Source organism: Onychomys torridus, chromosome 23 (assembly GCF_903995425.1).
Source record: "Onychomys torridus chromosome 23, mOncTor1.1, whole genome shotgun sequence".
Lineage (NCBI taxonomy): Eukaryota > Metazoa > Chordata > Mammalia > Rodentia > Cricetidae > Onychomys > Onychomys torridus.
This window is the reverse complement of record NC_050465.1, coordinates 40,511,725-40,528,221: the sequence shown is the minus strand read 5'-3', so window position 1 is coordinate 40,528,221 and position 16,497 is coordinate 40,511,725. Positions and strand designations below refer to the sequence as shown.

Sequence of the window (16,497 nt, the reverse complement as noted above, 5' to 3'; positions counted from 1 at the left end):
AGACCCCCTTCAATCTCGCTTCTTTTTCCCTTTCCAGACACTGGCGTTCTGAGGGACCTCTAATTTCTGTTTAGGGTAGAATTTTCTCCAATTTTTCAAAATATTGAGTCTTTTCTTGTCTATATAGCTCAATAAAACCTTTTGACTAAAGATAATAGGGCTTAAAGGTACTTTCATATCCATCACATACACATTGTCATCCCTGCTTTCATTTTCAAGGAAAAATGTAAGCAATAAAAATGTAATTCATAATTAATTTTTAAGAGTTTTGCTCCAGTCTACTCATAATACAAATGATGTTTAAATCTAGTGGGTATCCCATCAACATCTGTACATGGGGCACTGAATAAAAAATTCTAACAACTATAGTTCCAGACTTGGAGATTTCTTAGAAACAGAAGAGCACATGAGTCTTCCTGCATCTCAGCTTGCCGGGGGAAGGCTCAGAAGGTGTGCCTGTCAAACCCCTAAACAGCCCAGCACTATCGCCTGACAGAAGATTCTGTACAGGGAAAGATGCTTTACTTAAAGGAATAGTTTAAATGTAACTAATCCCTACTTAGAAATGTCGTTCTGGGTTCTCACTTTTTTCTTCCATTCCTGAATTCACTGATACTCTTAAAGCATCAAGTTGTTCACAGAGGTTCCTAATAACAATATATTTTGAAAATATAGAAAAGCAAACCATGATCATTTTCACTTGAACAGAGTGGTAGAGCCTTTTAATCCTTAATTAATGTTGTTTTGTGTCGTGGACACTTAAGAGACTAATTTTAAAGGTTGACAGTGAAGTAGGAAGCTACTTTTTATAACTAAGTCTTAAAGGTTGGATGAAATTAGAAAGTATATGGTAGTTAATCACTGTTTCAAAAAACTATCCTGATTTCCTTAAGATTTCATAGATTTTAACTCTAGATAATGTAATGAAGACATTTTGACATTTGTATTTATGAAATTTGGTGCTATCATAATCTGAGTTGCCTTAGTGTTTTCTCTATTGGGTAGGACTTGTATTTCCAGTAATCACAATTCATAGTGGTTGGATTCCAGACATTATTTTGGATAATCACTTGCATCATTCTGTTGTGATGTTGGTGATGGTTTTGGTTTTTCAAGACAAGGTTTCTTTGTGTAACCCTGATTGTTCTGCAGCTCACTCCGTAGACCAAGCTGGACTGGAACTCAGAGATCCACCTGCCCTCAAGTGCTAGGATTAAAGACGTGCGCCACCATTGCCACCAGCTCATTCCCGGTTTTTTGTTTTTTGTTTTTTTTTTTAATCCAGTTGGATAATCTAGATTGTCTGAAATGCTGGGTAATTACAAGTTTCTTTTATCACTCTTACACAGTTGTTTCTGTATGTACATATATAAAATGGGGTAATAGAAAATGTATGTTGATTAAAACTATTCTGATATTAATAATATCATTATTAATAAGCAATGTGCTTTAGAGATTCTATAATGTTCAAGTCTTGGTTTATAGACAAAATACAAGCCTAGAGACAGTCTCGTCTTTAACAGGTGGGTTTTGGAGATTTCATTTCACACATCACCCTGTTCCTTTGTTGAAAGTATAAGCAACTGATAAATCACCTCAGATTTTTGTAGACCTGAGTTTGTGGATCTATTTCTTACTGAAGGAAACTGACCAAAATCTGATTTGTAAAATACAAAATTTAATTCCTTGTTAATATTTAGTTCTTTCTACATAAAATATTTAACTTAAGACTTCACTACATAGCTAAGGTTACTACTATATTTCTGTCCTTATTGATTGGGGGTGTTGTATTTTAAAAATGGCAGGTGACAGACTTTGGTGGGTTAGAGCCAAGGGGCCCCATACCATGGAGACAGCAGTCACATGGAGAGTTTTATTGGAGGCAGAGAGAGAAGAGGAAGAAAAAGAGAAAAAGAGACAGGAAAGGAGCAATAGAGGAGATGTGAGCAGCCTCATGGGGGAGGGGGGAAGCAGGTAGGGACCCGCCCTTTTATGCCATGTGTTCATTGCTCTGCCCAGAGAGACCACATAGCAATGAGCACACGATATTGTCAGGACCCTGAGTGGCCTAAGGTTTTGCCTGCATATTGGCCAGGTCCCCAAGGGTCGGGTCCAAATGCTAACGGGGGAGTTAAGATAGGGTCTCAAGTAGCCCAGACATGTCAACACCTTGCTGTTTAGCTATAAATGACCTTGAACTCTTGACCCTTGTGCCTCCAGCTCTAGAAGGTTGGGATTATAGGCATGCACTGCCACCCTGGCTTTTATTACAAATAACAGTGGAGAGTTGAAATAATCTCTTCCTCACCTCAATGCAGGGTGATTAGTTCCGTTTTCTGAGCATGCCATCATGAAAAGGAAGAAATGCTAAAGAGAATACACTGTTTGGGTTTTTGACAAGACTTTGGAAATTAAAAACTTCTAGAGAAATTAACTCAAAAAAATAAAGGGAAAGAGTGTAGAGTTGAGTAGGTAGATAGGATCTTGGAGAGTTGGGGACCAAGAAAAGAGTGATCAGAATATATTATATGAAAAAATTTCAATTAAAAAAAGACAACCCTTAAAAAATAATAATAATAAAAATACTTAACTCTGAACTTAGAATATAATAAAAATTAGACCATACAACCCATTTACTTTGTTCATTTGCTTCTTAAATATTACTTTTTAAATCACATTTGCTTAAGTTGAGTAGAACCATTACAGAGAATTACTATCCTCTAAATTATTGGAAGAAATGTCCTAATTTTTCCTAAAGAATATTTTCCTATGCATCTTCCAGTTAGTCTTTTTTTGTTACGAATCCTTCAACCAAATGCCTTTATTTGTTCTAGGAGAACGTAGCTGACAATACAGTGTTTATGCCATTTCCTCTATTTGCTAAGTACTTTGTGCTATTTTGAAGTAAAACAAACTTGTGATTAAAGTCTGTCTACAGAGGGTCATGTGTATCACTTTAACTGTTTCCTCAGAAATAACATCATGCTTAGGGACTTGTCAAGTTTTATTATAATTAGGAATCTTTGAGCTATCATTATATGAACTCAGAAGCAATCCTTGCATCCTCCTGAGGCTTGCTTGCTCTGCCTTCGTTGATGAGTAGCAAATGTGACTTGATTTTCATTGTCTTCATAGACATCAAGACCAGGGGGCTGGAGAGATGGTTCAGCAGTTAAGGGCACATGTTATTCTTGTAGAGGACCCAGGTTTTGTTCCCAGCACCACATCAAGAAGCCCACACTGTAAGTCCAGTTCCAGGAAGTCTGACGTCCTCTTTGGCTTTGGGGACACTGTGTGCACATGGTGCTTATAAAGACAAGCAAGGACACATGTAGACATACATATATAAATAAAAATAATTTTTATTTTATGTGTATGGGTATTTTGACTGCATATATATTTGTGTACCACACGTCTGCCTTGTGCCTGTGGAGGCCAAGAGGCCATTGGGTCTCGTAGACTATAGTTACAGACAGTTGAGTACTACCATGAGGGTGCTGGGAATTGAACCTGGGTCCTCTGGAAGAGCAGTCTGTGCTCCTAACTGCTGAGCCCCCTCTCTAGCCTCAAAAGGAAGATTTTAAAAACAAAGAAACCACAACCATTGATCTATGGACAGGATCTTGTGAGTCCTGCTTTCCCGTCTGCTCCTTGTGACTGTAGCTTGTCCATCCCTGATCCAAAGGTTTGCTTTCATTTTATTGAGGGTTTTAATTAGATTTTGTATTGAAACAGCCTCACGTAGCCTAGGCTGACCCTGAACATAGCTAAGGTTGACCTTTGAACTTCTAATCCTCCTCTCTGTCTTCTGAATGCTGGAATTACAGTTGGGTACCACCATACCCAAGTTCATGTGATGCTGGGGATCAAACCCAGGGTTTCATACAGGAAAGGGAGTGCCAAAAATTTAACTAAAATTGTCTAATTTTTTAATTTTTTATATTAATAAACTTAAATCATCATCCAGAAACTACTTCTCAAAAATGAAGATATAGAAGTGCCGTTGATATGACCTCAACTCTTCCATGGAAATTGAAATTTTATTATATGAGCATATTACAAACTACATGGGCTTTCTGTATTCATGGATTTATTCATGCAGATTCAATCAACTGTAAATCAAAAATATTTTAATTTGTACCTGTACTGGACATGATGCTTTTTTCTCGATATTCCATAAATAATACCATATTATAATTATTTATATAATATTTACATTGTATTAAGTATTATAAGTAATCTAGAGATGGTCTAAGTATATGAGATGTGTGTAAATTACATAGAAATACTATGCCATTTTATATAAGGGATTTGAATAGTAACCAGTTGGTTTACTTGTAGGGGTTCTGAAACCAATCCTTATGAATTCTGAGAGAAGACTAGAAATGTAACATAAAACTCCAAAGCCATAATCTGAAAGCAGATTGAACTCCACAGGTTAGACTTAGGCTTCCTATGACTTAATTCATTATTTCCATTCTAACCAATGATACAGTGCTGTTTAAACTAACTGAATTATGTTTAGAGGAAAGCCTTTTTCCCTGTTATAAACCTGAAATTACAGAATCATATCATGTAAGAACTCATGAATCTTAGAAATCCTAGTGTATTTTTTAAAAAGATTTATTTATTTATTATGTATACAATGTTTTGCCTGCATACATAGCTGCAGGCCACAAGAGGCCACTAGATCTCATTACAGATGGTGGTAAGCCACCATTTATTGAGCTCAGGACCTTTGCAAGAGCAGTCAGTACTCTTAACCACTGAGCCATCTCTCCAGCCCAAAATTCTGGTGTATTTTGTTATACATGACAGAACACTATGAAATAGTCTTATGGTACCAGGATTTGTTTTTAGAAGGCAAAAAGTTTTACTTCTACAGAAGGGTGAGTAGCAAGCAGGCACACTTAGCAGAATTTTTTCATATAATGTATTCTCATGGTTCCCCTTCCCTAACTCCTCCCAGATTTCTCCGCCTCTCCACCCACACAAATCCACATCCTTTCCTGCTCTTTCTCAGTCGAAACCAAACAGGTTAGATGAAATCCTACAAACCTGAATAGGACAAAACAAAGAGCCGAAGAAAAAACACAAGAAACAGGTATAGACACAGAGACACACGTTGGCAAATACAGAAATCCCTAAAAACACAAAATCAGAAAACATATATAAGCAAAAGTCCTGTAAAGTTGTGGGGGGGGGGGGCGCCCAGACAAAGCAGTTTGAGACAAACACCCTCCAGAAATACTGTTGAGTTCATTTTGTCTTGGCCCTTTTCAACAGGGCTTAGGGCCTGCCCTTAGTAGTAGTGTGTGTGCACAGTGAGACTCCATTGAAGAACTGATTTTTCATTTGTGAGGGTTTATCAGGTGGAGATAGGAGATCCCATCCAGGTTAGGAATGGGGGTGTCTGTCCACTCCTCCTCTCAACACTAGGACCCATGAGGCCCCCCTGCGCAGGCGCTGTGCTTGCTGCCAGTCTCTAGGTTCATATGTGCATTGGTCTGCTCTGTTTAGAAGGCCTTGTTTTCTTGGTGTTTCACAGCCGCTCTGGTCTTGCACTTTCCTGCCGCCTCTTTTGCAGGGTTCCCTGAGCACTAAGGGGAGGGGTTTGGTCTCATTTAGGCCGAGTGTTCCAGCACCTCACACTCTGCGCATTTGTCTGGCTGTGGATCCCTGTATGTGTTCCCATCTACTGCAGGAGGAGGCTCCTCTGGTGATGGCTGAGCAAGGCACTGATCTAAGAGTATAGAAGAATGTTGTTAGGAGACATTTTGTTGCTAAATTCCTTTACCAGAACGGTAGTGTTTTGTTTGCCCCTAGGTCCCTGGCCTATCTAGTCTCAAGTTCTTGGTCACTTGAGCAGTGTTGGAGATGAGTTCCATCTCATCTGGAGTAGGCCTTATATCCAAGAAGATACTAGGCAGTTAGTCCACAAGCTTTGTACCACTACTGCACCAGCACAGTTGAATGGAGGCCAGCCGCAGAAGATGAGATGTTCTGCAGCTGGGTTGGTGTTTACCTTTCTCCTTTGGTGGCATGCAGAGTTCCTTCCATACCAGTACTGGTACTAGTATCCCTGAACACTAGTCAGCAGGGACAAAGGCTCTAGGTAGGCACCAGCTGACTCCTCCATGTTCAGTGAGCTGTGTAGGTGTTGTCTTCAGCAATAGGTAGGCCTTACTGTCAGTTTGTGGAAGCAACCAATAGCCTTAGCAATAGACTGGGTTGTTTGGTTTGACCAACAAATCGATTAGATGTAACCCAGTCCCAGTTGAGGCTCTGTCTCCCCCATTACTTGGCAGTTTCATTTAGATCCCCTTCATATATGTATGGAAGCTTCTACTGTTTCCATACGACCCCTCAAATTGTCCCTCATTTGAGCATTCCTCCCACTCCAGTCCCCCACATCCATCCATAACTGCTCCGTTCTGTTAGCCCCTTCCTAGGGTAACGCAGTCCTCCCATAGTCCCTTACCCTAACCTCCAGCAGTATATGGACTTAGCCTGCTTATCCAAGACTTAACAACTAACATCCACATATAAGCGAATATATACCTACTTATCTTTGGGGTTTAGGTTACCTCACTCAGGATGATTTTTTTCCTAGTTCCATCAACTTACCTGTTAATTGATTGTATTATTTCAGTTTTTTTTTTTTTTTTTCCTTTTTTCAAAACAGGATTTCTCTGTGTAGCTCTGGATGTCCTGGAACGTAGACCAGAGGAACTAGAATCGGAGATCTGCCTGCCTCTGCTTCCCAAGTTCTGGGATTAAAGGCATGCGCCACCACACCCAGCTGGTTTCCCTTTTTTAACGACTGAGTAATATTCCATTGTGTAACTATACCATATTCTCTTTGTCCGTTCATTTGTTGACTGATATATAAGCTGTTTCCAATTTCTGACTATTATGAATAGAGTAATGAACAAACATGATTGACCAAGTGTCTCTGTAGTAGGATATAGAGCCCTTTGCTCGTTTAAAAAAAAAAAAAAAAAAAGACTTTTGGTTTTTTTTTTTTTTAAAAAGTCATTTAAAGTATTGTGCAAGTCAGCATTCTAGGAAATACAAGAAACATGGTAAGAAGAAAGGGCTTCTAGCGTATCCCAGAAATCTTTTGGCCATCAGACAGCAAAAGATCGCTATAGCTTCTGCCACCCACTCTCCTGAGGCCATAACACATCCCAAAATATTTTTGAAACAAAATCCACGACCAAAACATTTTCCCATCTTCCTCTCCCACAGTGCAGGTGTTCATCAGTCTTTGTGTATGAGTCCTCATTTGGTTATCTCAGTTCCTCCACTCGACTACAGCCCCAGCTCTGCTAGCTAGGGACAGTTCCTCAAGCCTGGTTTTGTTACATCCTAGGGATAAGTACTAGACTCAGACCATTTTTATGTGGATAAAATTTGATGTAATTAATTTTCTTACTATTTTTAATTATGTATAGTTGTGTGTGTGTGTGTGTGTGTGTGTGTGTGTGTGTGTGTGTGTGGTTATGTGTATGTGAGTGCAAGCACCTACAGAGGCCAGAGATGCCAGATACCCATGGAGCTGGATATGCAGGTGGTTGTGGGCCACCTAATGTGGGTGCTGGGAATCAAACTCATGTCCTCTGGAAGAGCAGTACTTGGCTTCTAACCACTGAACCATCTCTCCAGCCCTAAATTTAATCTAATTCTAAGGTAAAAGTCGCTATCAAAATTGTCTTATGGTCTCCTGAACTCAAAAATTTGTAAAAAGTGTCTGACCTCATATAGCCTAATGTCATTGGAGTAAATTTTCTCATAATACTAATTTTTGATAAACCTTCTTTAGCTTATTATTACAATACATTGTTACATTTTTTTCAAGCTGGAAGACTATTTTGTAATGTCACAAAGTATCATAAAGTGCTGTTAATAAACTGTAATTGCACATTAAATCTGGAAATCTGTTACTACACCTTACAGATGACTCCTGTCACCCTGAGTTTCTCCTGACAGTTCTTGCTCTAGCACGGCTGTGTTCACTCTTTACTGGTAGATGTGCTCAGATTTCTAGCAGAACAGGAGAGGGCTCTATGTGCCCATATCATGGTCCGCGAAACTGCATTGGAAAGTTTCCCTTTGGACAAACTTTGCTTTTTAATCTTAGAAATTTTACTCAGGCCCTTAACTGTATGTAAGATGCTAGTTAATTTTTTAGAAGAACTACTAAACTATTTTTATAGTTAATTGTAGTTGATTTGGTCTAGGTACTACTTCAGAAGTTGTATTCAGTATGGCATAGACACTGCCTCCTTGATGACTTTATTCCTTAATTACAGTATTGAACTCCAGTCATTTAAAGTAGACAGAACAATTGATGAGATTTCTAGGCAACAGGATTTGCCTCCCCCCAGATGCTCTAACGTAGGCATTTAATTATTATAGATACCTTAGTAAAAGTCCCTATTTTCAGTGTCTTAAGCAGGGGACTATCTCTAGCAATCTTTATATTTTGCAGTCGATCAAATAAAAGTCACTTGTTAGCTTAACAGTAAGAATGTTTACCTATTAACATTTACTATATTAATAATTTGATTTTTTTGCTGGTGCTTTCATGTCCATAAGATCTAATTCTAATCTTATATATCATAAGCACATACTTTCTGTAAAAACAAAACTAAACTTAACTAAAGAAAGCATAACATAATTTAGAAATCTCGCTGAATATGGGATTTCTTTATACCATGGGATGCCTCCCTGTCTAGCAGATTAGAATTAGCCTACTCTTCATATGAGGCATTTCCTGAAGAAGCCTTTCGTCAGAATCCAGACCAGGGCTCTGTGGTAGACCAGGCTTGACTAGCACACAGGCTTGGGTTAGATTTTCAGTGCTGTCTGACATCCAGACACAGTTCATCGTGGTTTTACATTCTTCCCTTAAGTAATTATAAAAATGAGAGCCATTTGAAGTGCATTAAGACCCTAACTCTGTTTAAATCTCTCAATAGGAACCAAGGTTACATTCTGTGAGAAGAAGCTTTTCTCATCCTTCACCTGTGGCTTTGAAACCTCGGTACTCTCGAAGCCCACACTTTCATCCTAGGAAAGAGTTGAGAGCAGAGGATTCAGTTTCCACTCTACCTTCCCGCACTGACTTTGTTAAGTAGACTCTTGGATAACTGTTTTGTCCAGAAATAGAAAATAGCTAGGCCTGCATGTGGTCTAGTCTAGTAACAAATGAGGTTTGGGGATATGCTTAAGGTTAAATGTTTTTGCTTTTTTTAAAAGAAATTTTAAAATCTTAGTAGCCAGAACATGGGAGATGCAGAATTCAATCATGGTTTCCTTTATTAACTTAAGTGATAGAGTTACAAGCCCTAGCAGGTGAGACCACAGCTGTCTACCAGCATGGTCAGCTCACCATACATAACCACTTACAGACACCTTCGCTGACTGGGCTTTCAGCCTCACCTGAAGTCTCATATCTGACAAATTCACGGCATAGATGAAAATACTTAGCAACAGAACACTTTTTGTAATGTTGTATAATTTTTCAAAACTCCATCTTGTTAGGAGATGATGCATAAATTCTAGTTTTCACATTATTTTGGTTTTACTACATTTGTGTTTGTGTGTATTTTAGCTATATAAGTGGTTATGATAAAACATTTCAAGCTCTACTTACATTACAATTTTATACATGTTGATATAAAAATAATTTGTGTATTATAAAATATATAATATCCATTAATCTGTCATATTGTGACCACTTATTGTATAGTGGTTACTGTGACCAAAGTGACACACTGTCCTTCAATGTTCTTAAAGATTATCTATTTCTCGCCCTCTTCTGTCATTCCTACAAGAAGTCCAATTGTTCATGGGCATAGCACCTTAGGGAATATAGTATTCATGATTACATCATGTCAGACTTGATACTGTCGGGATTTTTATCTTTCACTCACTCGGTTCTTTGTGAGGTTTATAGGCTGTTAAAACATTAGGATTTACCCACAACACAATTTTGTTTTCAAATACAAAGAAGCTGTGATTCCCTGCTGTTACAGAACAAGAGAAGTTGCTACAATGAAAATATATGCCACAATAATTCAACTTTTTAATTAAAAATTACTATCTTTTAAGTCAGTGCTTTCTCTTTACCAAATGTAACTTCTGTTTTAAAAAAAATTGTTCCTTTGATAGAAGTTTGGATTAGCAAAACAATAAGGTTATATAAATCAACAATATTTCAAGTGACTACATGGAAATTTACTTTAGAACTTAATGAAAGTTGATAGCACAATACTTCTAGGAAATGCTAGAATTTCAGTATTTTAAATTTACACCTACTCTAAGATTTAATATTGTCTTGTACTTCTGCTGGGAAAGAGTAGGAATTATAAAAAGAAAAGTTCTTATAATATCAGAACGGCAATACCCAATAATAACTTGAATAACTTTTTTATTCTGTCTCATAAAGGATGATGAATATACTCATGGATGTACATATATATTTGGGGTATGTAATCTTAATATTTCTGGGCTAAAATACATATGTCTATGAATAAGATGTAATAGTATTGTTGAGTAGATAGTATCTTCATACATCCTAAGGCTTTCCATCTTTTATTAAGACTCTTTTCTTTTGCTAGTGTTACTTTGAAAGTTACATGCTATATGTATTGTTACCAGAGCCCTAGCCAAAATATCATGAAACAATATTTGATACTCAACTTACCTGTTTTCAGTATATACTTTAATCCCATATTTATTATTCAGGTTTATTCAGTGAATAACAGGCATTTTTCTAAAACCTTTATAAATCCCAAGAGTCTAAGAGTATTTGTATTTTGCATTAAAAAAAAAAAAACCCTGAAAGCAAAATGTTTTTGTTAACCAGTTTAGTTCAGGCAATTATGCTCTCTCCTAAAATGTACTCTACTTCCACATTATTTTCACTCAATTCTGTAAAGATTATATATTATATTTCTTTCTGTAGACTGTAAAGTATAAAATGGAGATAACTTGAAAATATCCAAAGGTATTACTCTGTTTAAGCTGATATACCTTGCTTTTATTTTACAAATGTAACAAAAGTAATTTTAATGACTATAAAACATCAGTGTCTAAGCTTTCCATTTTCAAGGTCTTTTTATTAGCCATCCTATGTCAACCTCACCCTTGGTTTCAGATAGTTCTGAAACCACCGCTGGCAATCTCTAAAGGAAATGTCTAGTCAGCCTCAAAAGTACTGCCAAAGTACTTCCTCTTCCTTTGCTGTTTGGGGGCTGGAAGGGTAACAATTGAGATTAGAGTAATACAGTGTATTCCGTACTAATCATATCAGGATCTTTTTTTTTCAGACCAGAACAAACAAAGCTACTCTACTTCTCCCATAATATTTCTAACAATATATAAAAGTACACAGATTTTTTTAAGATACGCAAAAATTTCCCTGTCTTTTGTAAAAAGCCAAATACTGATTAGTAAAGTTAGTAGTAGTACTTCTGCTCAGACTGTTTCGAACTGTAAAAACTGCTTAGTTAAAATAACATTTACTATCCTGATGTTAAAAAGAAAAGTGAAAATAAACTCAGTAAAAGTCCCATGTGCACAGGCGTTGAAGCCATGTCCTGACTACATATATAATCCTTACAGAATTCGTTTTAAACCATTGAGCTAAGACATCCATAGCTTTATATATTGAATATTTAAACATCTACCTCAACAAACTTAGCAGGGATGGTTTCCAGTGGCTTGGGTTAGCCTGACTAGCCCCTCTCGTTATTTGGCTTCAGGTAGCGAGCTTTCACTATTACCCTGTCCAGCTGAAATCACAGTAGTTTCTTAATACATTACACTGCGCTATGGAGCTATACATTTGCACGGTCTGTTTATGTCAGAGCTAATAGCTCTTTATATAACTCATGAATTACAGAAAAAGTGTGTTCTCATGTTGGATATATAATTTATGACATCAGTTACATCAAAAAATATTTCACTCAAAATGTGGTGTGAATTGATTACCTTGTGGAGACTGACTTTATGTGAACAATAGTTTATTTAGCTAAAATAATTCCCTTGAGCACTAACCAACCACTTTTTATATTTTATGCTAGTCAAAACAATGTCGCAATGAATGTTGAAAATGTTTGCTTTGCATCCGAATACAAACCCTTCCTAAAGTGGCGTGAAAACCACCACTCATCTTTCATGCAGCTCACTACACACATTTCCACAACTAACCTTGTCGGCTCTTAGAAATAGACTTCTGATTTTAATTAGAGTCCCATACTGAATTAAAAATAAACACTGGCTATTGAATATGCTTGCCTCAACATGCACTAGATGCTAGTTCAGTCTCCAGCATTTAAAAAAGAAAAGCCATCCACAATGAAACTAGAACAGAGTCTAGTCTGCTTTTACAGAAAATACAGGGAATTTCTGTAAAGTGAGTTTTATAGGAATTTAAGCATAATCTGTCAACTCAGTAATTTCAGGTTCCCAAGTATGAAGAATTTGAACCTTAGGAAGTCTTTACAAATTAGTAACTGGCCCTTAATGTCAACAAGTCATTCATTACCTACTGTGCATTCTTTAAAAGACTAAAAAGCAATACACCTTGCTAACAAAGGTCTGTCTACATTCAAACAGGATCCTAAAGAAGTTATTTTAAACTCAAAATTAAAATGGAGGTTTCTTGGCCTTCCTAGTTGACAAGGATTTTAAAACATTTGATTTCTTAAAATATATTTTACATGGGAGCTAAGACCTATATAAAGATGGCTTTACCCCTGGTTTTGTTTTTGTTTTTTGTTTTGTTTTTTTTTAAGTGAAACTTGTATCTAGTAAAACAGGCACAATTCTTCTTAAAATGTGAAGTTGAACACTCAGTATTTCTTTTTGCAGTTCACAATAACATTTCTAGTTTAAAGAGATGAGAACATCTTGACTATGTTACGAGATAAAATTTATCAAGAATTATCCAGTATGTGGCATTAGATAATGGGAAATAACCACAGCCAAAAGGACCTGGTTTCTGTAGTCTTCTCAGGAAATTTGTCATAAGAATAGATGTCTTTGAATTTAAATTGTTAGTAAGTAGATAAGTTTTATTAATATGTTCATTTGTATTAAAGTATATGTATGAAATAAAAGAGTTCCAGTGTTTGTGACCTCTAGTAAATTCTCTAGCATTGTTACTATAATAGTTAATTCAAATAAACTTGAATATTGATGTTTGTCTAAAGATAAATGTGTAAAGTATTAATTAGGAAAATGTCATTTGAAATACTTAGCCTCGTGACTTTATGACAACATATTTTCATTTTCAGAATAGCTTCTTAAACTTTCTCCATTTGTGACCCCCTTTTCACCCAAGAAATTTTTCAGACTCTCGTGTATGCATAGAAGAGTGTACAAGCCAAACATTTACTGATGATAAATCATAAATTTTACAGCAGTCCGTGGGTACACATAGAACCTTACCATTTATTAAAGCCTAAAGCAAAGGTGTATATGAAGGTGAACTTGCTTATTTGTCTTACATAAAGAATCAGTGGAGTCAACAAGGTGTTTCTGTGTAACGCTGGCAACCTGAGTGCACTCCCCAGAGCTCTGTGAAAGTGGAAGGAGAACCGCCAGTCCCAGAACTGTCCTATCATCTACACACATGCTGCCATGGCGTATGTGCCAGGACACACATCACACATACACACCAACAGTAAAAATGTTTCACATCTTTAGGAATTAAATCTTGGCTGACTAGCTGATACTAAGACATAAAACATCTTCAACTTCAGATTATAAAATCAAAATAATGCTGAGAATGCTACTTCATAGAAATCATAATACAAAATGGCAGAAGGATGTTTAGGGTTAGTTCAGAAATTGTTGGAAAATCTGACCTAGTCCCTAAATGAAAGTCACTTAATTTTTTTGTTTGTTGTTGGACAGGGTTTCTCTGTGTAGCTCTAGCTGTGCTGGAACTCACTTTGTAAACCAGTCTGGCCTCAAACTCAGAGATCCACCTCTGCCTCCTGAGTGCTGGGATTAAAGACATGCTCCACCACACCCAATTTAACTCTTTTTTTTTTTTAAGTCAAACTCAAATCGGCAACTCAAACAGAACCCCCACCCCCCCCCCCCAGACAGGGTTTCTCTGTGTACTTTGCGCCTTTCCTGGAACTCACTTTGGAGACCAGGCTGGCCTCGAACTCACAAAGATCCGCCTGCCTCTGCCTCCCGAGTGCTGGGATTAAAGGCATGCACCACCACCGCCTGGCTCAGAAAAAAATTTAAAAAGCCATTTTTATTTTATTTTATAGTGTCTTACATTTTTACTGCTGTGATGAACACCATGAGCAAGGGCTTCCAGTTCCAGAGGGTTAGATGTGGAGTTAGGCACAGTGCACCAGCTGAACGCTCACACTTGATCCACAAGCAGGAGCAGAGAATGCACGGTGAATGGCAGTTTTTTGGAATCTCAAAGCCCCACCGCCAATGGCACACCTCCTCTAACAAGGCCATAACTCCTAATCCTTCCCAAAGGATTCCACCAGCTGGAGCTCAAACAGGAGCCCATGAGGGCCATTCTCATTCAAAGCATTAGATGTACTTATTTTTTACAAAGAGTTTTGCCCACATGTCTGTATGTGTACCAGCTGCATTTGATGCCAGTGGAGGCCAGAAAAGGGCATCAGATCCTGGAACTGGTTAGACTGTTGTGAAGTACGTGTGTGCTGGGACTCCAACCCAGAGCCTCTGCAGGAGGAAGCATTCTCAACCGTGCAGTCCTCTCTCTAGCCCCTGTTTATTTGTTTTTATTAATTTTTCAGGTTAGCATGGAAAGTGACTGGTTAGAACGTCTTCATACATGTGTCCTACTTTCTCATTCATTCCCCATCCAGCAGGCTCGCTTCCTTTCCCTCCTTATACACTCTGCTTTCCTATCACATGTACCCCACTACTTTATTTCATGTATCCCTGAAGATCCCTTCTCCTCCTCATGATTCCCTTTCTAGATCAACGATTTTTTAATCAAATATTCTAAGCCAATACAACCCAGTATTAAACAGATTCGATTCTTAAGTGCTAAGGAAGGACTGATGGAAAACATGATTTTTTCCATATTTAAAGCATCATATACCCATAAGCAGAAAAACTGCATGGTAAAAATAGAGCAGTCCTAATATACAGGAGTTCTGCGTCTGAGCCTGGGAGCTTCAGTGTCTCGGGTTGCTTTCTGATAAACCAAAAGCAACTTACAGGAACAAGAGCTTTTCTGACTTCCACTTCTGGAGGGATAAGAGTCCATTATGGCAGGGGGGAATACCAGCAGATGGTAGGCACAGCAGCAGGAACAGGAAGCTGAGCGCTCACTTCTTCAAACACATAAAGGGAGCAAACTGGAAGTAGGGGAAAGAAACAACATCAAAGCCCCACAACGTGCTTCTTCAAGCAAAGCTCCACCAAGCCAGGTCCCCACACAGCACCACCAACTGGGAACCAAGTACTCAGACATCCAGCCACATCTGTCAGCCTTTGTTAACACTGCAGTCCACGCCAGGCACCTGCAAAGCAAAAGGCCCATTTTCTGTCCACAGAACCGAGGCTGCAGTCTCCTGCAGCACAACAGGTGAGTGCTACCAGAGGCACGTGGGTTCCTCACACACTTTCAATGAGTTTTTGGTTGTGTGTTCAGAAATCTCTTACTGTTGACCACTTCTTTGATCCCTACAGTGATGTGACGCACTAAGAAGATGTAGATTAGAGGACAACCACTGCATTCTAGGATTTAGAGCACTCTTCTGAAAATAATAAAGGGAATAACGTTGAAGCAAAGCTGTGAGCTATACAGTTCCTAAAAATTGCTTAAATTTGCACCAGAATATAAGCAGGTTTAGGATACAAAAGAAATTAGTGAATGTAGCGTATTTCATGAAAAAGGTGCTTTGCGAGTTTTTTGCTAGCACTTTCATAGACTGTCAGGCTAACTCCCCTCAGCTTCAAACACTGATGAGCTCCGATTAAAGGTTCTTACTTTTCATCTCAAATAGTTTGGATCCAGTTATGCTCTCTACAATATTAGGACTGTTGTTCACGCTCAGGTGTGCTAAGGCTCAGCATGGAGCCCTTTCAGTGGAGGTGCTGCGGTGTACACGCTAGAGTCCTGTGTAAATTCCTGTCTCCTGTGCCTCCTCTTCTCCCAGCTCACTGGGTCAGTGGGAAAGAGGAAACACAAAGGAGCGATTAGTTTTCTCCCGTCATCTTATTACTGGACTAATGACCATCGCACAAGATTGTCACTTGTTTTGTTTTGTGACCCCGGGTGGCCTCAAATTCCGAGATTGCCCTGCCTCCACCTCCAGAGTGCTGTGATGAAAGGGGTGAGCCCCGACACCCAGCTGGGGTGGGGAGCGGCTCAGAGGACTGACAGTTGCAGTTATTTTAACAGACTTGTGTGGAAAAACATTGAAAGCCACAAAGCTTGTCTGCTACAAACTCCTTTCCCTTCACTTA

The 16,497-nt window shown here is 38.2% G+C and overlaps 1 protein-coding gene across 2 annotated transcripts in view; it reads left to right on the top strand.

Annotated features, from left to right (window-relative positions):
• Positions 1 to 9,245, top strand: part of Boll (boule homolog, RNA binding protein) — an 86,252-nt gene extending 77,007 nt beyond the window's left edge. For both annotated transcript variants that reach the window (XM_036173560.1, XM_036173559.1), the window contains exon 11: positions 8,985 to 9,245. In XM_036173560.1, the coding sequence (XP_036029453.1) occupies positions 8,985 to 9,143 (159 nt within the window). In that variant the 3' untranslated portion in view covers positions 9,144 to 9,245. The remainder of the gene's footprint in view (positions 1 to 8,984) is intronic.
• Positions 9,246 to 16,497: the final 7,252 nt, after the last annotated feature.